General features: G+C 43.1%; 2 protein-coding genes across 12 annotated transcripts in view; both read left to right on the forward strand.

Moving 5' to 3' along the window:
- The window catches only part of CEP170B (centrosomal protein 170B), a 56,159-nt gene extending 49,845 nt beyond the window's left edge, over positions 1-6,314 (forward strand). For all 9 annotated transcript variants that reach the window (XM_052693821.1, XM_052693826.1, XM_052693822.1 and 6 more), the window contains 3 exons: positions 322-415; positions 1,393-1,444; positions 2,164-6,314. In XM_052693821.1, coding sequence (XP_052549781.1) covers positions 322-415; positions 1,393-1,444; positions 2,164-2,399 — 382 coding nt within the window. In that variant the 3' untranslated portion in view covers positions 2,400-6,314. The remainder of the gene's footprint in view (positions 1-321; positions 416-1,392; positions 1,445-2,163) is intronic.
- A 2,486-nt stretch (positions 6,315-8,800) lies between these two features.
- On the forward strand, positions 8,801-21,198 carry PLD4 (phospholipase D family member 4). Of its 3 annotated transcripts, none has more exons than XM_052693852.1 (11): positions 8,801-9,108; positions 12,043-12,168; positions 13,364-13,569; positions 13,867-14,050; positions 14,440-14,560; positions 15,392-15,519; positions 15,693-15,893; positions 16,202-16,341; positions 17,945-18,110; positions 19,069-19,165; positions 20,571-21,198. In XM_052693852.1, the coding sequence occupies exons 1-11, from the start codon at positions 9,106-9,108 to the stop codon at positions 20,777-20,779; spliced, it is 1,581 nt and encodes a 526-aa protein (XP_052549812.1). In that variant the 5' UTR covers positions 8,801-9,105; the 3' UTR covers positions 20,780-21,198. The 3 variants fall into 3 exon arrangements, with proteins under 3 accessions (XP_052549812.1, XP_052549813.1, XP_052549814.1); XM_052693853.1 differs by lacking the exon at positions 12,043-12,168 and adding an exon at positions 11,779-11,868 and having other exon boundaries at positions 8,808-9,108; XM_052693854.1 differs by lacking the exon at positions 12,043-12,168 and having other exon boundaries at positions 8,810-9,108.
- Positions 21,199-22,164: the final 966 nt, after the last annotated feature.

Below are 22,164 nucleotides of genomic sequence, written 5' to 3' on the forward strand. Positions count from 1 at the left end.
ACTTTGAAATGTTCCCTGAGGAAAGAAGGGGGGGGGGGGGGGAAATGTCTTCCTGTTGGTGGATTGTCTCCTCTTTTCTCTCAAGGGTCTCAGAAAGCCTGCAGATCGCCTGGACTTGTGCAACAACAAAGCTTCTTGTTGCTCCAGAAGCCATCAGTTACAGACAATCTGAAGTCCTTCCCTAAATCAGCTGAAAGGAGCTTTGTCCTGTCACTAATCCACTAATCTCCTTTGTTGCCACATCTTGTGATAATTAAGTCTTTTAAACAATCAGCTTTTGGATGGCAATTTTAAGACCCATTTCACATTTTTGTGCTGCAGGATTTTGTTTCAAAACTCAGAGAGGACCTGGGAGGAGATGGAGGCCAAAATTAACTCTGAAAACGAAGTGCCAATTCTGAAGACATCAAACAAGGTAGATGTGAACAAGTACACTCCTCAGGGCTTGTGTCCATGGAAGCTTTTTGAAAATGAAAAGAACAAGTCTGAAACCCATTTCTGAAATTGGTAGTACATTTGCATGTGTTCAATTGCTGTTTCTTGGTGGTGTTTTCAGTATGACGAGGTGAGTTCCTCCAGCTGTTCTGCTAATCACTTTCACCAAAATCTTCCCTTCTGCCTTAATTCATATTTGGATACCCAGTCCCTTAGCAGATGTTCAGGGTCATTAGATTCCATTTAAACATCTTCTAAAGCATCACCTGCCATGTGGTTCCCACAGCTTTAATTGCACGTTGGTGCTTGTCCTGTATTTTTTTTTCACCTGTTACAGTTCTGTAATAGGGAAATAAAAATGTGCCTCATCCATAGGGTGTTTGTGCTCTCATAACTTCTTACTCTTATTTATGGGGACTGCAAGCATGGATTTCAGTGCAATAATGGGTCTCAGCAAGCCTGACTAATGCCAAGTGTACATATAACTGTGTGCAGGACCTGTGTCTAAAGGGTCAGTGCTACACTAGTGTACACATGGCCAATTGCTTTGGTTGCAAACATCTTTGTATGCATGGTAGTGAAGGAGTGTGAACGAGCCTAAGCACAGTGTCCAGCTATGTGGACAGTTCATCTGGCTAACATTTCAAATCTACCAAACCACTGAGGCTATGAACTGGGTGGTGTAGTAGCACTTGAGGAAAATAAGGCAGAGCAGAGGTCCCATGCACTGACCAGATACACCTAAATACACATCACAGAATCGCCTAGACTAGAAAAAACATTCAAAATGACCATGTCCAACCATAATGCTATATTTGTCTTTTCTGTTGTATAAGCAGTGTTGGAACTGACTTTGAATATTCTTGATAGGAGAGGGCAGGAAGAGTTAGTGCTAGATTCTTAAATTAGTTGAATAAGTTTTTTTCCTTAACTCTCTTCTCATGCTTTTGTTTCTAGGAAATCAGTTCTATCCTGAAGGAGCTCAGGAGAGTTCAAAAACAGCTTGAAGGTTGGTCATTTGAAATGTGCTTTTTCTTTGTTAGTAAGTTTTACAGAATAAAACAGTGTGCTTTGATTTACCAGTGAAAGCTGGAAAGGGCTGCAAGTATAGTTTGCTCTGTGCTCTTTGAGTGGATATGGAACGAACAGTGTATTTATTTTGTGCTGCCAGTTTTTAGTTTTCCAAAATTGTTGACTTCTGAAATGTGGAAACTGTTGCTGTGGAAATGCTTTGTTTGTGGTAATTAGGATATTCACATGAGATGAACTGGCAAAGGTCTTCTGCTGGAAGAAATATTTAGCAGCTCTTTCTACCAGTAAGTTGTGTTCTGCTTTCTGACTGTGTAAGCATTCACACTGACTTAAATCTTGTACATAGAGCTCTGTACATAGAGGTGACAAGGTGATTTCAGTAGCTGCCTCTTAGATCATCTGGAAGCTTAATAAAGACATACAAAAACACAGAGAAGTAATTTCAGCCTCCTGCCATATGTGGTTTACTGGTGTAGTTTGTCTTTTCCAATTCAACCAGAAAGCTGAGTGTCCTTGTAACTTCAGTTTGGGAGAGGTTTTGCTTATTAAAGCTGCTTAGGCTGAGGAAGAAAACAACATAATTAAATGAACACAGGTACTGCCAGCAGTTCTCTGGCCTTCAAAATGAAGGGAAGCAAATTTCTGTTTGGAAACTGCTGAGTGCTGCTAATATGTTTGTCTCTTTTTTTTCCCCAGTGATAAATGCTATCATTGACCCTACTGGAAACTTGGATGTAGTTGCCAGTAACAAAGCATCTTCTGCTGCTAAACAATCAACAGCCACTAAAGTCAGGACTGCTAACGCTTCTGGATCCACACTGGAGACTTTGTCTCCAGCACAGATGAGAAACTACACACAGAAATCAAACTGTGGGTCTTCTAGCTTGCAAGATACAAATTTCATTCCAGATGGAGAGAAATACGTGATCTGATATTTTGTATTGCTATCATATTGTAATCTACTGTAGTATTGTGTGTGAGTGGTTTGTGGACAGTTTGTGTGGAGCAGTTGTTTAGATTGCTAATACATTGCACAAAAGAAAGGAATCTATGCTGTGAGGGTGAATGGCAAGTCTGCATATGCCTTTGAATCAAGACTAGCACTGTGGAGCAGCACATGTTCAGCATAGAGGCAAACTGATTTCTAACAATTTACTCACTCTTCCAGTGTTGTGCCATAAGCAAACAGGCTTTGCACACCCTCTGTTCAGTACTGCCCAGTGCTTTTGCATCAGCCTGTTCATAATGATTCAGTTGTAATGAGGCTCAATTTAAGAAACACTTTTTTGGGTACTAGATTTGTTTTGGTTTTGCTTTGCTGTTTTGTTTTAATTGTGTAAGCGAGCATTGCAGCTCTGTTGGAATCCAAGTGCAAATCCAGCAGAATGATGGTGCAATACAGTGGGTTTCTAGGAGAAACTCATTACAGTTCTCTAAGTAGTCCTTTTCAGCAGTCTTAAAAAGGCAACCATACTGAAGTTGTACATTTTTATGTTCTTTTTTCAGCCCCAAAACTAAAACAAGACATAATTTCTTTTTTTTTTTTCTTCCCTCTTGGTCAAGTGTAAGAGTTGTTAATTGTGTGAATGTAATGACTACTAATGCAGTTGCTGTTTTTGATGTTTCAGTCCCAAAATTATTTGTAGGTACGAAAAGTCAAATTATGGTTTAGCTTGCCAAATTTTTGATACAGTTCCTGTCTTTACAGGTTCAAAAGATTTGCTGTACAATCTTTCACAGTGAGCTACAAATGCTCCAGTCTGGGCCAAAGACTGAGATGGTTGTGATTTAGCTAATTGTTAAGAGAAACATCTGTTCCAGTGGCTCACGTAATAAACTTAATTGCATAGCTGCTGTGAACTAGTGTTCACTTGATGGCACTCAAAAAAGAATGGCAGCAATGTAGCTCCTCGTTTATGGTTAGTTCTGCTATGAACTTCTTACTCAGTGCAAAAGTGCTTGAAAACTACCATGTTGTGCTGTTCCTTAGGAACTACCTGCCAGTGTCAAGCACTTGGTACATTTGGGATTTTTGTCTGGATTTTGTCTTTTTTTTGTCTGTCTCCTAGACATTGATGAGTATTACGTGCAGTTGCACTAAGCAGTTTCCTGTTGAGAAAGCATTGCGTTTTGTATCCACCCTTTCAGTTACATACAAAACCCAAAGCAATTTTTCTTACTTTAAGAACAAAAGGTTTGTTTTTTGAGGGGACCTCTTCCAGGTGTGTTTGCTCCCAGTTTTCTCCATCCTGTAGTAATTCCTTTGTCATTCATTCCTGGTCCACAAGCAGTAATCAGGTAGAGAAATCCTTCCATATTCATGGAGGAAACATTTGCTGGGAAAGGTGAGCAGATGAGTTCCACTTTGCCCTCATACAGTGTGTAGTTTAACCAGTGAAAATGGAACCCCAAGCTTGACTGCTGCTTCTTGTGTGCTGACTTTATATTTTGGGGTGGTAGTGGATCCCTTAGTTAGCTTCAGTAGTTACCTGAGCTTTTCTGCTACAATGTCGTGAAAGTGGGAGCCAGCTACAATAATTTCAATAAGTAGGGATGCTCACAAAGAGTTTAATCTTACTAGCAAAGAGCATGAGGGCTTTCCTGGTGAAGCCATTGGGAAATTTAAGTCAATTTCAGCAGAAACAGAATCAGTCCTGTGATGGGAGGATGCCAGCAGGCCATTAGCTTCTCTTGTCTCTGCAAGATGCTGGCTGTCAAACAATAAGTTCAGATACCCTTCCAAGATCTCCAGCAGCTTATAAGGCTCATCTGCTTACGTGGAAATGCTCTTCCATGAAGAAATCTGCTGAATTTCACATAAATGAAAGCAGAATAAAAGAAAAGAGAGAAAAAAAATTGCCCTTCATGTTCTTCTGCCTGTAATTTACGCACTGTACCTTCTTCTGCCTGTAGTATACAGAATGTGTTCATTTGGTTGTTTATCTGATCTGTCTTTCCTTGAGATGCCTGACTGTGTCTGTGATGAATATCCTACGTGGTGGTGTTGTTCCTGACATATGACACGTGTGTTCAGGCCCTTCTTTGTTAGGGCTTAGTATGTCCAGGTGCTACCCCAGCTCATTAGGAGTTGAAGGACCTTCACAGATAAGGTGTTGCTGTTAGTTTCAGTTTTGCTATAGAAACACATGAATTACTCAGACATCTGAATTTTATTGTTCACTATGTTTCTGCATCTTCCTGGCTGTGCTCTGGTGGTTTTTGTTTCTTTGCAACACATCCTTGATGTGACTTCTGTTTACTTTCACTTGAAAATTACTTGATTCTTACTTCTTTGGTAAACACATCAGGAATGGATTTTCATCCTTGATTGCTTTGCTCTGAATTTGAGAGAGAGCCTGCAGCCACCTGACATCAACCCACCAAACATGGGACCTCTTCAAGTACGGGATGCAGCAGTCCATGTCTGCTTGCAATTTGGATGTGTTTGTGTAGGGCTGGGAGGAGATGCACAGCTTGACTTATTTGTGACTCAGCCAGAATACACAATGCTTGTGTGCTGACACAGCGTTCATGCTTGGATCTTTGCATTCAAAACACTCTTGTTGGTGATGAAGTGCAACTTGTCTTTCCTCATGTTCGCTGCTTCTGAAATACATACACTCCATTTGCACTTGTCTGCTCGGATAAGCCAAAGAGAGAGCCACACAGCCACAGCTCCTTCATCCTTTGGTCGTTCTTACAGTGTGCATGGCCATGAAAACACGCCTGTGTGTGACTGCAGTGCTACTCTCCAGGTGTATCCTGCTGCCCAGGCTCAGTGTGTAGGAAACCTGATGGCTTTGGCAGGCTGTGTGTGGAGTTTGGAGCGACCCTGACCCCACGGGCAGTTCTCATTACCATTTTGCTTTCGTGTGTTTTGTATTTGACTAAAGAAATGTAACAAAGGGTGGGATTTTTCAAAGCCGCAGGGAAGCAAGTGCTCAGACCCTTTTGGGCTCCCAAGTGAATTTGGGTGCCTGATGTCAGGAGCACCTTTCAAAATCCCAATCCTCCGTTCTGCTATACTTGAAAACCATGTTCTCAGTTCAACGCTTTCAAATGTAAAAACCTGTTCTTTTGTTCTGATGGAATGAATGTAAATTTCTGCAAGAATGTGTGGGAGCTTTGCTAGGGAGGACCTTAACTACAGCCATGTCCTGTTGTGGTTGTGCTCCAGGAGGAAAGAAGTCTGCATCATCTTCAAGTATTTTAGTAAGGGTAAAACTAGTGGAATGTTTACATCCAGACTACTGGGAAGGAAAAAAGAAAAAAAAAAAAAAAGGTGAAAAAGTGTAAATAAGTGCAAGATTCTACTAGTTTTTGTTGTGTTGCAGATCACAGTAGCTATTTTTGAAGCTGGGTAAATGTGTATAACTCTTGCAAGGACCAGACAGAGCTACCTGTTCACGTCAATGTGCCCCGTGCTAAATCGTGCCTATTTCACTATCTGCTGTCGTTATGCTGCTGATTCTGCTCTTCTGAACTGTTCACTGGATCATTCCATTTGCATGCAGCACAAATGCAAGCTGAGCTGTCTGAGAGTAAAGCTGAAACACGTCGGTATAACTTGAACTGATCAATGACTTTCTCTTTCCCACACCCTCTTGAAATGCTGTGTACAATTTTGATTTCTTTATCCTACCCCTGTTTTGTTTTTTGCTTTTTTTTTTTTTTTTTTTTTTTGAATGGTAATTTATTTTTGTTTGGATTATAGGCAGTATCTGTACATTTTGTTCCAAGGTGATATTGTGGACGTCTTTAAGGAAAAAAAAAAATAAATTGTTATTTTATATAATTTTATCATAAAGTTGCTCTAATAAATCATTCTTTTATCATGTGACACTACAGCTCTGCATTTTGGTGTGGTTAATTTGCAGGAGGGGAGTGTTTGTTGGTACAAAATTTTTCAACTGCCTGTTTATATTGGTGTCAGTAAGTACAGGTTAGGGAAAGGATTGTGAGCAGCTGGGGGCTGACGGTGCACCTGGGTCCCTTCTGCTGACACCTGGCTGGCACAGATACATAGAGGCCTATGGTACGTGGGGCTCCTCTCACCTCTGCCCCCAGAGGTACAGGAGTGAAGTCTGCGTGTCCCATGGCTTGAGGGTGGTCTTACTGCTGAGCGTGGTTCAGTGATCATTAATGTCATTAGTTTTGGATTTAGTGCTATTTGATTGTGTTGCCATGATTAACAGTGGTGTTTTTAAAGGTTAAGCCCAGCCTAGGTATGTTCATGCCCCAGTACGAATGATTAAAAAATGGTGGCTTTACCCACTCTTGTGCCTTCAGTTTATACGTATTGGAGTTTATATCTGTGAAATTCTTCTCTGCAGCATCCCTGTCCTCCTTTCTTCCTGGAGTTCTCTCTGACCTTCGCATCCTTCCTGGCACTTCATGAACAATCTTTCCTCCTGCACAGCTTCAGCTGGCTGCAGCTTCACCCACCCTGCTTTGCAAACTAAAGCACAGGGCTGAGTTGCACACACTGTTGCCTCTCCACGGGCTTTCCCAGCAGTGCTGAGAGGTACTTGAGTTTAGATGCCATGCAAAGTAGCCTTTTGAAATCAGCAGTGGCAGCTGGGGGTGGGGTCTTACAGGGAGTGGTTTCTTCTGCCTGCTGGTGGGCTGTAAGAGCTGTAGCATGTCTTCCCCCAGGAAGTGCAACTGCTGTGAATTGGTGAGGCCACCGGGAGCTTTGCAAAACAAAGGGGAGGAATGTAATATTTGGAAAGCAAAGGTAGATCATAATAAAGTTTTTCCTAATATTTGTAGGTCATATTTCCTAGGTGCAGCTGGAGGGGCAGTGAAAGAAAAGTGATGAGACCGAGACTGAAAACCCCCCTCTGAAAGAGCAATCATAGAGCTACACTAGTTGGCGATCTTTTACATTGAAGTCAGCACTTCCTCCAACCAAAATACAGCTAACGAGCCCTGAACGTTGTATTGAAAAGAATTATTTCAGATATGGAACTTGGAGCAGCTTGCCCAGAGAGGTGGTGGATCCCCATCCCTGGGGGCAACCAAGGTCAGGTTGGACAGGGCTGTGAGCACCTGATGGAGCTGTGGGTGTCCCTTTTCATGGCAGGGGAGTTGAACCACACAGTCATTAAGGGTCTCTTCCAACTCCAACGATTCAATGGTTCTATGATATGTGGAGTGCTAAATGTTTCACTGTCTGAGGTTAATGATATTTACTGAATTATTCAAACAGTTGAAATTGAGAAAATCTTTATTTTCAAACAAAAAGCCATGTTTTTCTGTAGACTTTGGAATTTTCTGTAGGCTTGTCAGCTGAACCATTTCAGCGCTCTTGACCTGAAGTGACATTTTCATTCAGCTGATTTTACAGTCCTTTGGCACAGAGCATAAGCAGAGCGTTTTTCCTCTCAGGCATGAGGACCCGGGCTGTTCTGCTTCCATCCTTCTGTTTGGCTGCTGGTGCCCGGATCCAGCGGCTTTGTTCTCGTGCAAACCAGAGTGTGATTTTGTAGTGATCTCTGCAGTGGTAGCAGTGTTCCTCTCCATTAGTAGCTCTCTGAGATAGAGCACGTTAAGCTGGCAGCTTCTTCATAGCAAACCTCCCGCATACGCGTTTAAAGATCTTCCACCATGTACTTTAATACATGTTTCTAACAAACTGGAGACCAAGCGTGGTTTTTAGAAGGAGTCTGCTAACCAGAGTGTACATGGCTGTAAGGTGAGAGATGTATTTACGTTGTGTGTGGGAAGGTGGCAATTGACAGAAGGATCCTTGTCTGCGGAACAGAAGTGGAGATACGAAGCAAGTCACTTGTTTGCCAAGAACCTTGCTGGTCTTCTTTTTTTCCCCCCTCAGATAAAGCATTTTATACTGCTCCTCAAACCCACTTCCATCTTAAATCACAGCTACAGCTGTCAGCTGTAGGGAGCTCAGAATGTGTTGAGACACCACTCTCAGACATAGGGTTGGATTTGGGTGATGCTGCAGGCTTGGACTTGATGATGATCCTTGTGGGTCTCATCCAACTTGGAATATTCTGTGGTTCTGTGATCCAAAACTGAAGAGAGCAGTAAGCACTGGCTCGTCTGCAGAGGACAGCAGGGGAAACATGGGCACATTCCAGAAGCAGGTTGGACCCTTAGCATGGCTGCTTGCTGGAGTTACCACTTCCCTGAGGGCAGACAAAACCTGGCTCCAGCATAACGCTGACTTTAGCTTTCTGCTAACTTGAGCCTAAAAACATTGCAGCAGCCTTCACCTCGACCCAGCCCTGCTTTGATAGTGGGGTGGTCCTGCTGGTGGGTAATCTGTATAAAGCAGTAAATTCAGGAGAGAGCAGGATGGCGAGCAGGCTTCGTGTCTGCTCCACTACTTTCTTTTTGTATCCATTTTCCCCTATTTGAGTATAATTATATCAAGCAGGTGGAGATAAGCATTTAAAAACAGGGTATCAACATCTAGATGGCAATTTGGGACTTTTAACTGTTAGTATGCACCATGAAACTCGGAGGTTAAGGGGAACTAATCTGCAGCTGAAGGAGGAAGAAAGCAGAACCTGAAATGAATCTGCTGGTGTAAGTGTGTGCACCATCTCCTGTGTGCGTGGTTGGACATAACATCTGACTGCAGCAGGACAGCCACGCCGGAGGTCCTCCAGGATGGTGAGTACATGGAAGAGCTCTTGGGAGTGCTGGGGTGGCAAGGAGGGATGCACTTTTTGCATATGAGAACCTCCAATCATCTGCTTGGGAAGATAGTACTGAAAAAGCCTCACCCTTGTCTTTGAAATCCGAGAAAAGAATTGATGCTGATGGAGACAAGAAATAACAAAAAATATCTGGGGAGCTGGGAGAAATCAACCTAACACTAGAAACAGCAGTCGCCTGTGTATGCTGTGCAGGTTGTGGTGCAGACTTGTGTTCCTGCCTGTGGAGCAGCACTAAGCGGTGCTTGTATTTATTGTTCCTGAAATTGGCAGCTGGTAAAGCCCTGAAAGCTTAGAGGGAGCCATCGTTAATTACTGACCTGCTACGGTATTGTTCTTAAGCATCCTGCCTGTCTGCCGTGTTTTCTTTTGTGAAAATTAAACTTCAAGCGGTGCCCTCCCTCCCTGCTTCCCTCCTCCCCCCCATGGATTTAATACAGTTCTCACAAGTTCCTCCTAGCAGCTGGGAACACAGCCCAGCCAAAACCATCATGAAAAGGACTTCATTAAAACCAAATGGCAGATGACTTTATTATGGCACAAACAAGATCAGTTCACTCTCATATTTCGAGAGAAACGCTGCTTTTTTTGAAAGCCATTTTGTGGCTGTTGCTGAAAAAGAGAACTGAAACAGGTTGTTTCTCAAAGCTCGGTCCTTTTAAAGCCATCGCACCTGCAGCCCCGCCGGGCTTCCCCTGGCCTGGACTGAGGGGCTGCTGCCCTTGTTTTGCTGTTCTTCTTCTCCTTCAAAATCCCTTTGCCTCGTTTCCTACCAAACTCCTCGGTCTCTTCAGCCTTAATACCCCCTCATTTTTTTTCCCACTAAGTCTTCTGGCTCAGTATTCAACCCAGACTTGTGGTGTTGTCACAGCTTTCTGCATTTGGACTACAAGCTCTTTGGGGTAGGACAGCATATCTTTCTACTGGGCTTAAAACATGAAATGGGATTTCAAGGTCATGAGGACCAGACAGTCACCACATGACCCTCTGTGTGTGTTCCCCAAGTCAGTATTTCACACCCACCTTCCCCGTCTCCCAGGACATCCTCCATTCTTTTATTCACTCCCCGTCGTTCTTCTGAGTTGGCCCCACAAGAAGACTTTGGGGCTGTGCCCGTGCTGCGTCCAAGGTCATAGAATGGCTTGGGTTGGAAGGGACCTCAAGGATCATCAAGCTCCAGCCCCCTGCTGTAGGCAGGGCTGCCAACCTCCATATATAGTACTAGACCAGATGGATGGGACAAGCCTGGCAAGACAAAACTAGCTACAACTAGCTCAAGTATGACCACCCACACAGCTGTGGGTATCTGGTATCATCACAGCATGTTCATCTTCAGGCTACAAATGCCCAGTGGCTAAGGGATGGGAAGCTATAGTTTGGGGACCTGACAGGTGGTGGTATCATCTGGCATCACTTCCTGAGATTTACCATATCCCAGGATGTGCTGCTTGCTTCTCGGCACGATAAACGACAGCTGACTGACTCCAGTGGGTAAGTTCACCTCTGGTGTGTGTGCAGTGCTATCACGCAGGCATCATTCAAAGGCACATGTGAGGGGTTTGGACATTTGAGAAGGCAGAGCAGGCAGGTGGCTAACTACCCTGCCTTACTGCCTGCTTTGAGTTGGGACGTAGTTTGGGATTTGCTCCTGTGGTTGCCTCTTCTGGTGATAAGAGCAGGAGCAATCCTGCTTGCAAAGGAAGTTAACTAATTTCTTTGCCTCGTGATTATAGAGGGAAGGAGGAGTAGGGAAGGAGTTTCGATTTTACCCTATTTGGTTCATGTCCTATGAACAGAATCCCTTCTGAAAAAGACACCAGCATTGAAGACAACTCATGCGCATTAGGAAGAAAGAAGGAGTCTGTGAGCTGCCCATGGCAGGGAGTAGGACTAGATGGCCTTTCACAGAATCACAGAATGGCCCGGGTAGGAAGGGACCTCAAGGATCACGAAGCTCCAACCCCCTGCCACATGCAGGGCCACCAACCTCCCCGTTTAATACCAGACCAGGCTGCCCAGGGCCCCATCCAATCTGGCTTTGAACACCTCAAGGGATGAGGCATCCACAACCTCTCTGGGCAGCTGTTCCAGCACCTCACCACTCTCTGTAAAGAACTTCCCCCTGACATCCAACCTAAATCTGCCCTCCCTCAACTTAAAACCATTTCCCCTTGTCCTGCTAGGTCCGTTCCCACTCAAACGGTTCTATGATTCTGTAGTAAGTCACACACGCAATGACATTGGTGTCGTACAGCATCACCCAAGGTTTTTGCACTTAGCCATTAATGGTTGTCAAATGTGTTAGCCTACAGCAGGACAAAGGGTGTCAGAGGATAACCTGAAGAGGCAGCGATGCAGTTGTTTAGACATTAATTACTGCAGAGGTTTCTCTGTGTAGGCAGCACAGGGAAAGGCTGCAGGGGACTGTCTCTCTCTCCCCCTTTGGAATCTGTTAATGTCACTCAAGATCCATAACACAGAGAGAACATTGCACACATTTGTACTTTAATCTCAGAGCACTATATAAAGCAATGGCGGTGACCTGCTTTTTCAGTCTGTAACCGGCTTTCTACAAATGCTGCCATAAAGCTTTATTTTCTCCCTCGCATACATTTCTGTTTTTCAGATTGTAAAAAGAGCATTAAAAGCATCCCCGATGGTTAACGAGTCCTCCAACGTGAAATTAAGCGTGAACAATCAAAAAGATGTCAAAATGGTAATTATTGAGATGCACTACATTTGCTCACAAGAGTTGAGATGACGTTGACACTTCTGAAAAGACAGAGCAGATAAAGAAGAATGATTTTATTGGTTCTTGTGGTAATCTGTGTAGATTTTAATCCTACTTGTAAGCAAGTGATGACAAACCCCCCATTGATTTATCCAGTAGGATGATCAAACCTTGCCAAGCAGGAGTAATGTGGACCCCAATCCTGCAGCCCTCAGAACTGTGAGCCTTGCTTGTGCAGAAATAGCCTCACTTCCTTCATTAGCACAGATGCTAAATGAGAGCCAAGTGAGTAAAAGGTGTTGGTATTTCTTCTCCTGATGTAAATAAGCGCTGATTACACGCAGTTCCTCTGAACGTACTGTATTCCATTATAACACAAAGGAATTTGGTCTATATAACCTGCTGAAATTCATTCTAAGGCCTCACTTACCCCTTTTCACCCTACCTTGCAAAGCCTTGTGCTGTCTGATGCTGGGCAGACTGTCCTTCAGGTCTGACCATAAGAAGCTTCTGGAATCATTTGATTAATTCGGAATGCTTGTAGCACCTGGCATTACAGCATCAGAGTATGGTGATTTCAAAACACTCCTCTGGCCTGAGAAATGTCCTAAAACCTGTGCCTTCACTGTTCCCAGGGCGAAATTCACAACCATTAAAAAGTGGTAGGATTCTCTTTGCCGTCAATGAAAAGGAGAACAAGCAGGAAGGCAAAATTTTAAGTTGATAGTTGGTTTAAAAGCATTTTTTCTCTATCTAGGTCAAATCACTGCCTGAAATTGATGGCAGTGCTGTAGATCTTGAAAGAAGCATAGAAAATGAAAAGTAAGAGACTCTATGCACATAGAAACAGAAACAGATGCTTTCAGAGCAAATTGGCTTCCACTCAATTTTCATATGTGCCATTTCAGGAGTTCACATTTACAGCTAGAGCCTCTTGACTTCTCCTTCCCAGACTCACTTCTCCTGCCTGGAAGGGTCCAAACGCTCAGCTCTGAATTGCACATTGCCTTCCATGGGGTGGGGAATTCTCCCAGCTCCATTTTTTCCCCATGTCTTTGTGAATTTCCTCTTTGTGGTCCTACTGCACTTGATCTCACAGTTAGTTTTGTGCTGTGGATTTTCTTGCTTTGTTTTTTTTTTGATGGAGATACTGTTGAACACCCATTTGTCCCTCACTAAACTAAAAATAGCCAATGTCAAACTAATCTGAGGACCTGAGAGGAAAAGCTCATTTTTGACATGCTGGCACACGAAAAATTAAAAGATAACTAAACTCATGGTCCTTACTCAAACCAACCCCTATTTAGGTCATGGTCCTCATCTGAAGCAATACATCTAGGAATGCTGTCTGCCAGCAGCTGAAAGCACTGATGTTCAATGGTTTTAATTTACTCACCTGTGACAGGTAGTTATCCATTAGCTGCTGTATGGGTGACTAAGGTGGGTGCTTAATTCTTATCCTGTTTGGATTCTGTTCCAGTTTCAAATCTCTGGGGTAATTTTGATGCTTGGTTTTGTTGCCCTGATGGCTGTTTACTTCATGAGAGCAGAAAGCACAGTTGATCATAAGGGAGAAGAAACAGGTGTCAGTGTTTACCAGGAGATAAAGGATGAAGAACTCTATGAAGACCTCTGGAGAACCACAGTAACTGAGGAGAACACAAATAGATCCAACGATTCCTGCAGGTAAGCTAGGCCTAATGGCTTGTGGAGAAGTAATCAGCAGGGTGAGAAATAGCTACAACAGCATTATTTGGATGCAGGATCACTATTAGTATTCTTCTGATGGAGGGGTGGTAGGAATAGGAACACAGCTCTATTATGGTCATGTACCTGAAGGTTCAACATATCCCTAACCATCCTGCCTTTGCAGCAGAACGAGAGGCAACAGGGAGAGCAGCAAGTACTGCACATCGTGGCAGGTGCATGTTTTCCTGCTTGGGTCACAGCTGCTAACCTCAAACTATACAATTGCTGTTGCAGCTTTGAACTTGTGGAAAGCGTTCCTTATGACTTAGCTTTTGAGATAAATAGCACTGCAGCCAAACCCTTGTACCGTGCCTGGATGAACCTCCTTGATATAGCCCAGGAAGAAATCCATGTGGCTTCTTACTACTGGTCCCTTACTGGGAAAGACATCAGCGTTAATGACTCATCTTCAAAGCAGGTAGGCTGAAATCAGTGATTGAGGTTGTACATCTCGTGTCTATGGCAGACTGACTGTATGGCTTGCCTTAAGTCACTTAAAATGGGCTCCTATTGTACAGTTGTTCTCTTAGACACTCTGGCTCCTCTGCAGAGAGCAGATACCACAGTCCTGTTTGCTGCTGTGGGCAGAGCTGCTGCCTTCCTCCTGAGGTGTTTCCTTATCATCCTCAGGACCCTGGCCCCTTCTTCCCAGCTGGCCTGGTGGTGTAGGTTGACTCACATCCTGCACTTGAGAAGTGGCAGATGAGGGACTGAGCCCTGCCTCCTTTCAAGGGACAGCCCAGTCCAGCACTGTCTCTGTTACCTATATAATAAAATGCAACAAATAACACACAACGCATTGTGCAGGGTGAAGAAATTCTGAAGAGATTTGAGGAATTACTTGCAGAGAATGTCTCTCTGTACATTGCAGCAAGTATGCCAACTTTGGCTATGAATTCAACTGACCTTGAGCTTTTAGAGAGAAAAGGTAATTATCTCAGCGGTGTCCTCTGAACTTCAGTACTGCTAAAATGCACCTAAGATAAACTGGCTGCTGAGGCCTATGCCAGCAACGTGCTTCCATGGCTCTGAACTTGAAGCCATGCTGTTCATGGAATGTGTGCTGCATATTCACTGCTTCTCAATTTCTGTCTGTGCTGTTGTGCCCTCAAAGTTTTTTTTGGGGTTTTTTTTTTCATGTTTTCTATGTATGTTTTTTCAAGTTACTTTATGCCCAGCAATCTATGCTTGTGAGTTTTGGTTGCAAATGGCTGCAAACGTTAGAGATCCAGATTTGTTGCCTAGAGAAGAGCAGCAGAGCCATGAAGGGTCTGGAGCACAAATCTTATGGGATGTGGCTGAGGGGTGATGGGGTGGTTCAGTCTGGAGAAGAGGAGCTCAGGGGAGACCTTATCGTTCTCTACAGTGGCCTGAAAAATTGTGTTGAGGTGAGGGTCAGCCTCTTCTCTCAGGTAATCCCAATAGGATAAGAGGTAGTGGTCTTAAGTTGCAGCAGGGAAGGTTCAGGTTGGAGATCAGGGAAAATTTCTTCTCGGAGAGTGGTGATGCGCCTGACACAGGCTGCCAGGGGGTGGTGCAGTGGCTTGAACACCCTGGAGGTGTTCAAGAAAAGGGCAGATGTGGCACTGACGTGGTCTAGAGTGATAACAGGTATGGGCTGATGGTTGGGCTAGATGATCTTATTGGTCTTTCCAACCTTAATGATTTTGTGATTCCATGGCTGCACATTCTGGCTGTCAGAGAGACAATGCTGTATGCCACCTCTATCTAAGCTTGCTTCTTTCTTCCCCATCTTTAGGAGCTCATATCAAAAAAATTGACTTTGGACGTTTGACAGGAGGAGTATTGCACAGCAAGTTCTGGATCATAGACATGAAACACACATATATTGGTAGTGCAAATATGGACTGGAGGTCTTTATCTCAGGTAAGCTCTGCTGTTGCATATTCAAACGCTTGGCGGGGAAAATTAACGTCCAAGAACACAACAGAAAATCCTAACAATGTCAAATGTTGACTGAGAGGGACAAACAGCAAAGAACCCACTGCGGGAGGAGGAGGCTCTTTCTGGGGCTGTGACACAGTGTGCTGTCTTTGCAGGTGAAAGAGTTTGGTGCTGTGATATACAACTGCAGCTGCTTAGCCAAAGACCTCTGGAAGACATTTAAAACTTACTGGGATCTTGGACATGATGGTGCTACCATCCCATCTCCTTGGCCTCAAAACTATTCTACCCACATTAACAACTCTCGGCCTCTGGAAGTAGAATTTAATGGAACCTTGACAAAAGTCTATTTTTCTGTAAGTATGTTTTAAAATAACAAGACAGACTATAAGCTATGTTCAAGGTTTGACCAGAAAAGTGTTTTTAGTGCTCCTTAGCTGCTTCTGCTCTAGATGGATAATAATTAAGGATAGGGTGCAGGTCTCCTGTGGGCTCTCACTGTGTATCAGTGAGTATCTGACCCACTGGGGCACAGAAAGCACAAGGAATACTCTGCCTTAAATGCTTTATGGTGTTGCAATGAAAACTGAACAGACTCAAATGTGAATCCATCACAGTTTAACAAAAGAATGAAGTCACTGACCTGCATGTTTTCTTCTGACAGGCTTCTCCTCCTGCATTTTGTCCAGAAGGTCGCACCCATGACCTCTTTGCTATTATCAGTGTTATCAGTGCAGCACATAAATTTGTCTACATTTCTGTTATGGATTATTTCCCTACCAGCCGTTTTGTTCACCCAGAAAGGTATGATTTTAATCCTGACCTGGTTGGCTGCCAAACTTGGGCTATTTAAAGAGAAAATGTATGATTGTCTCCCCAGCACCAACTTGCAATGAAAATAATCCAACTTTTTTTGAGTAGAAAGAACTGAGGCTTTGCTCCACATTCGTGACTGCTTTGTAGACTGTGTAACTTGTGATGTACAGGAAGAATATTTTACCATATTACCCCTGTGCTTTTCTAGCAATTTGAAGCAGCCTCCTCTGCCCTTCAAACAGCAGGAAAACTTCAAAATGCCAGAGGGACAGTCGGGTGTAGCTCTATTAAAAATACAGTACACCAGCTCTTTGAATAGAGGAAGGAATGGGAACAGCAGAAATATATATGTATCAGACTTCTCAGAGAAAATAGTGCTTTGCCCCCTTCTTCTGCTCCTGTCTCTTTCTTTCTGTTCTTCACTTCTGAGGACTCTTGACCTCTTGCTCTACTGCCTGCTCAATACACCTGAATCATGCTGTAGAGCCCAGTTCTTAACTGTTCTTGCTCACCTCTGCAACAGTAGTTTAGGTAGTCCCCGCCAAAAGTTCTGAGCTTTTATTTTCCTTTTCTACTACCTCGTCTTGAACACCTAAGTTTGCTGGGAATGCTGGATGTGTGGAGGCAAAGCTCTCACAGAGGAGGTGCAGTGGTCTAAATTGTTTGGTGGACCACTGAGCTGCCCAAGGTCCCAGCAGAATTGTGCATACTTCCTACATCAGCTCTGATCTAAGTAACAGAAAGCTGTTGTGTCATGGGCCAGCCACAAAGATCCCAAATCCTCTTTGATATGCTTGAATTAGAACACATATGTGCAACAAAGGGCTTTGAGTATTACCTGCTTACAACATCTGCGGGCTTTCCAATCATCTAAATATTCTGACTGAGAAAGTAGCTCAAGCAAACTAATTACATACTAGGTGGCTTGTCAAGAATAGAGCAAGACCTAGCTTACCAGTTTGCCATAATTTTAACATGCATCACGTCCTCTGGAATGACTGTGGTCTGTGCCATTCAGCTGTGAAGCAGAGTGTTAACATGAAGTGTGAAGGTTAACAGGTAGAGATAATTCTGCTGTCCTGGAAATAAAACCTCTAAGGCCAGTTTTCTCCTGGAGGATATTTTTGTAAATCCAACAGCTGAGAGGATTTTCAGTTTCTGTGTTGTTGAACCTGTGGGTTTCTCATTTCCTGCTTTTAACTAAGATTAGGTTCACAGAAACTCTTTTTTTCCCTGTAGGAATGGAAGTGCTAATACTACTCATTCTTCATCTGAAGCCTTAAACCCACCATTTTTGATATCTAGGACCTGATCTGATGTGAATAGGAGTTTGAAAGTCTGAGGGGAAGCAGTGCTGAGCCTCCAGCTATCTCCACAGCAACCAGCTGCAGTGGGGTGAATTGAGGCTGATTAGTTCAGCTTTGGTCTTTCCAGCAGCTGAGGCAGGGAATAAAACTGCTGTCCTAATGCCTGAATGTTAATCAACTAGGAACCAATATGCCAAAAAAGAGGAAGCTGAATTAAAGCTGAAGGGAGCAAGAAGAGATCTTTACAGAAATCCTCTTCTCTCTACCCACCTGCTTTTCTCTAGATACTGGCCAGCCATTGACAATGCTCTGAGACGTGTGGCTTTCAACTACAGAGTACAAATTCGGCTTCTGGTCAGCTGCTGGACCCACACCGACCCATCCATGCTCCACTACCTGAGGTCCCTGCGTGCTCTCAACAACCCTCACACCCACATGAGCGTCAGTGTGGTATGATAAACGACAGTGACCATCTGAACGAGGACTTGGTGGTCTTCTTGCAATCCTTGTCTGTATAGACTATCTCAGGTGGCTCCAGTATCAGTTTTTTGGTAGTTGAGAGCTCTTCTACCTGCCTCTATATATCGAGGCATTTTTTTCTACAATAAATAATTACACACAGGCTGTAGACACAAGCACTGGAATGGAAAGCATGGAGTGAGGAGAGGGTTCAGGTTGGATATTAGGAAACGTTTATTTTCCAAAAGATTGGTGAGGCATTGGCATTGGAGGTGGGGGAGTCACTGTCCCTGGAGGTGTTCAGGAAAAGGGTAAATGTGGCACCAAGGGACGTGGTCAGTGGGCAGGTGAGGGAGGACTGGGGTTGGACAAGATGATCTTAGTGGTCTTTTCCAACCATAATGATTCTATGATATGGAAGCTTCCAGCACAGCACACTTACCAGGACAGAAAGAAATAGCAGAAATGAGGTTTTTACCAAGGGAAAACAAAACAAAACAAAACCCCGAAATCTAGATTTTAGTAAGATTTCACACAAAAAGTTTGGCATTATTGGTATCTGCAGTACTCCCTGTGCATGTGATCAGCCCATTTTAGCACAAAATAAGAGCGGCAATCAGTGGTAAATGCAGATCTATTAAACAGCTGCCTAAAACTGCATTTAATTGTCTGCCCTGTAATGATAATAGCTGTGTCACTAATGGAACATTGTGAAGCAAACGTTATCCTTATCTGATCTCAATTGCTTATCAAATTTTATGTATAGTGGAGATAGCATTTGTTAGTTTTCTTGGATAAGAGTAAAATCTCTTTTATGGGACATTTAATACCAGTGTGAGGATTACTCTCTTATTTCTCTAGCATTCTATTCTATGAAAGCAGAGGGAATCTGCACTGCCCTATTTCTCGTTTGATATTTCTATGTATGTTTTGATTTCTCTCCATCCAGAAACTCTTCATTGTTCCGGTTTTGAATCACACAAATATTCCTCATGGGAGAGTGAATCACAACAAATTTATGGTCACAGATAAAGCAGCCTATATTGGTGCGTATCCTGTGATTACGACAGCTCAAAGCATCTTCAGATCTGCAGGGCTGAGATTGGGATGGGGTGGGCTTCAACGTTAAAAAGAAGGTTGTTTTGCCATAGAAAGTTGATAAACATAACAAAATATTATGTCAGAATGTCAGCTTTGGGTATAGGAGTAGAGGTGGAAAAGCGAGACAATATAATGTATGTTAAGTTCAGGAGGAGATTATCTCATAAGACTGTGAACCATTAAGAACAGAGTATGCTGAGTCTGAGCGTGTAGCTTGTAGCAAGCACAGTGGGAACTTCACAAACGGTGTGCTCAGAATGATGCAGTGATAGCTAATGCTCTGGTATAGAACATCACTGTGCTTTAATAAAAGGGAATTGCTGGGAGGGTTTAATTCCATGCACTATTTGCTGAACAGAATTCTAGGAATGGAAATGAGAAAACTCTAGTGTCAGCTGTTGCTCTATTCCTGAAAATCAGGATGGTGTTATTTTCGTGCTCTTTCATCCAAATGCCTCGAAAATGGAATGCAGAAGGGCTCTGTCATTTCAGTCAGTCCATGCTCCGAGCAGTGAGGCCAGCAGACAGCCTGACCTTCTGACAGGCTGAGGACTTGCAGCTCCAATCACCTTTAATGGCCTTGCTTCTTATTGAGTTGTTTCTTGAAGATAGATGTGCAGATAAGTTGTTTTCATGCCTAAACACCCTCTGCAATTGACAGATTTTTCTGGCAAAGGCGAACACCAGAAGAAATGCTAAGTGCTAAAATGTGTATTTTTTACACAATGTTTGATTATTTTTTTTCTGGATGGTGGCGGTTTTGGAGAGAACCCCACACAATGCTTACAGGTGGATCTTGGCTTTGCCTGGTCTAAAAGCAGGCACTGCATGCGGAGCTCAAAACAGCTGCTGAGGATGTATTGCTCAGGGATCCAAATCCTCTCTTGTTTTCCTTTAACATATAAAGATCCATTTTGAAGCTCATTTTCTGCTAGGCCTTTGTTTCTGATGGAATACGAAGTGCTTGAGGCTACTTTATTGGTCCCATGCAGCCCCACAGATTAAAAAATTAGGTAGATTGAGGATTTTTTGTTTTTAAATGCAGAGCCCCGTATCACACACCAGCTTTTTCCTTCCACATATACAAATAATGGTCCTACGTTTATAATGAGCAGATAACACAGGGTAAGGAATCAGAAGCCTTAGGGCAGCAGTCAACACCGACTTTCTGAAACATGAGACATGCAATAAGAAAGAGCTGACCTTAATTTTTCGCTGCTTGTTGGCCCTCATGAGATTTGCAGTTGTACAGCACCTCAGCAAAGTGAGGCAATGTGTACTTAACAAGTACGGAGATCAAACAAATCACTGTTGGAATGTTTTCTAATTAGCCCCTTTTGCATTACATAGGGACTTCCAATTGGTCAGAAGATTACTTCACAAACACAGCCGGCGTGGGACTGATTATCAAGCAGAGCTCAACCAACCTGCAGAGAAGGCAACAGCCTGTCCAGGAACAATTAAAAAGCATTTTTGAGCGAGACTGGAATTCCAAATATTCAGTGAATGTGGAGGATGTGCAAGGTCAGAAAGACTGCAACTGGAGAGACAGACTCTGAAGTGAACAGGAGAATACATTTTTTAGGAAGAAATACGTAGCTGGATGTTGTTCCCTGTGCAAAAAGAGCAGCTTTCTGCTTTATGGCATTTATCAGAGAAATTTCATCCTGGTGGTGTCCACACTGCCTGACAACGTGGGAACTTCTAGTAATTGAGTTTCCCTTCCTACTCCTCACCCAGCGTGTGATGTTTCCTTTGCTGTGTACCATTAGCCCATCTCAGAGTTAATGAAATGCATACGGTGTTGTAGCACAGTCTGTCTTATATTAAAGAGAACATAGAGGGTATGATCAGATCTGAATACACTGGAGAAGTACATCACTATTGCTGTACTGTGCTTACTCAACCATAATGTTCCATTAACAGTGTTTGCTTACATGTGTTAAACATTTTTCAAATAAAGTCCTGGTCACTGTAAGATTTGAGCAATGCAAGTAATCACAACAGCAAGGTCAGATTTTTTTAAAGCATTTAGGTACTCGTGGCACAAGCAATGTATTTATAAATGCTGAATTTAATCAGGTTGGATGGGGCTCTGAGCACCTGATGGAGCTGTAGGTGTCCCTGTTCACTGCAGGGGGGTGGGACGAGGTGGCCCTTAATTCAAATGATTCTGTGACTGCTCTTCACCAGTTGTACTTCACAGCTTTATTATCCTGCACCAACAAATACATCTGGCCACGAAGTGTAGGAATACGTGCATGCAGGAACAACATCAGCTCAGATCTGACCCACTACAAGGAGCATACATGAACAGTCAGTGATTTTGAAAATCTTTCTGAGACTTTATGTGTTTCAGCCTAACTATTTTCGATAGAGGAGTGCACTCCTCTAGAGGGCACTCGAACCCATGTTTTCACTGCTTTTGAGAGGGTAATTTGCATGAACAGGAAAACTTCTTTCTCCTTTCCTTAAGAGCTCAAACCTGACAGTGCTGGATAAGTTGTGCAGTGGAGCAGTTTCTGGGTAAGATAAGAGAATGGAATGTTGGGATAAGGTTCAACTTACAAAGGAAAATGGATGCTTACTAGAATGACCTTTATTTTCTTGACTGCCATCACCTGTATTGTTTTTTTTCTCCACAGATGAAGGAGAACTTTGCAATTAAGACAATTAACTGGGTCTCAGTGGAACTTGAGTTTGGTTTCTTGGTATCTTCTCTTTGCTTGATCGCTATTAAAAAGGTAGAACATGGTGAAAATTACAACCTGGCTTTGAATCTCTCAGTATTTTCATTTTTCCACTTGCAAAATAGTTTTTATCTTTATCCTCCCATTGCTTGTCTTTCTAGTGATTGTGATTTCTTTAAGGTAAGGTCTTTTCCAAATGTAATTAATTAGTATTTTTAATTACCATTTACTAGTTTCAGATAGATTTCTCTATT

This window comes from Tympanuchus pallidicinctus, unplaced genomic scaffold (assembly GCF_026119805.1).
Source record: "Tympanuchus pallidicinctus isolate F22 unplaced genomic scaffold, pur_lepc_1.0 scaffold3, whole genome shotgun sequence".
NCBI classification, from domain to species: domain Eukaryota; kingdom Metazoa; phylum Chordata; class Aves; order Galliformes; family Phasianidae; genus Tympanuchus; species Tympanuchus pallidicinctus.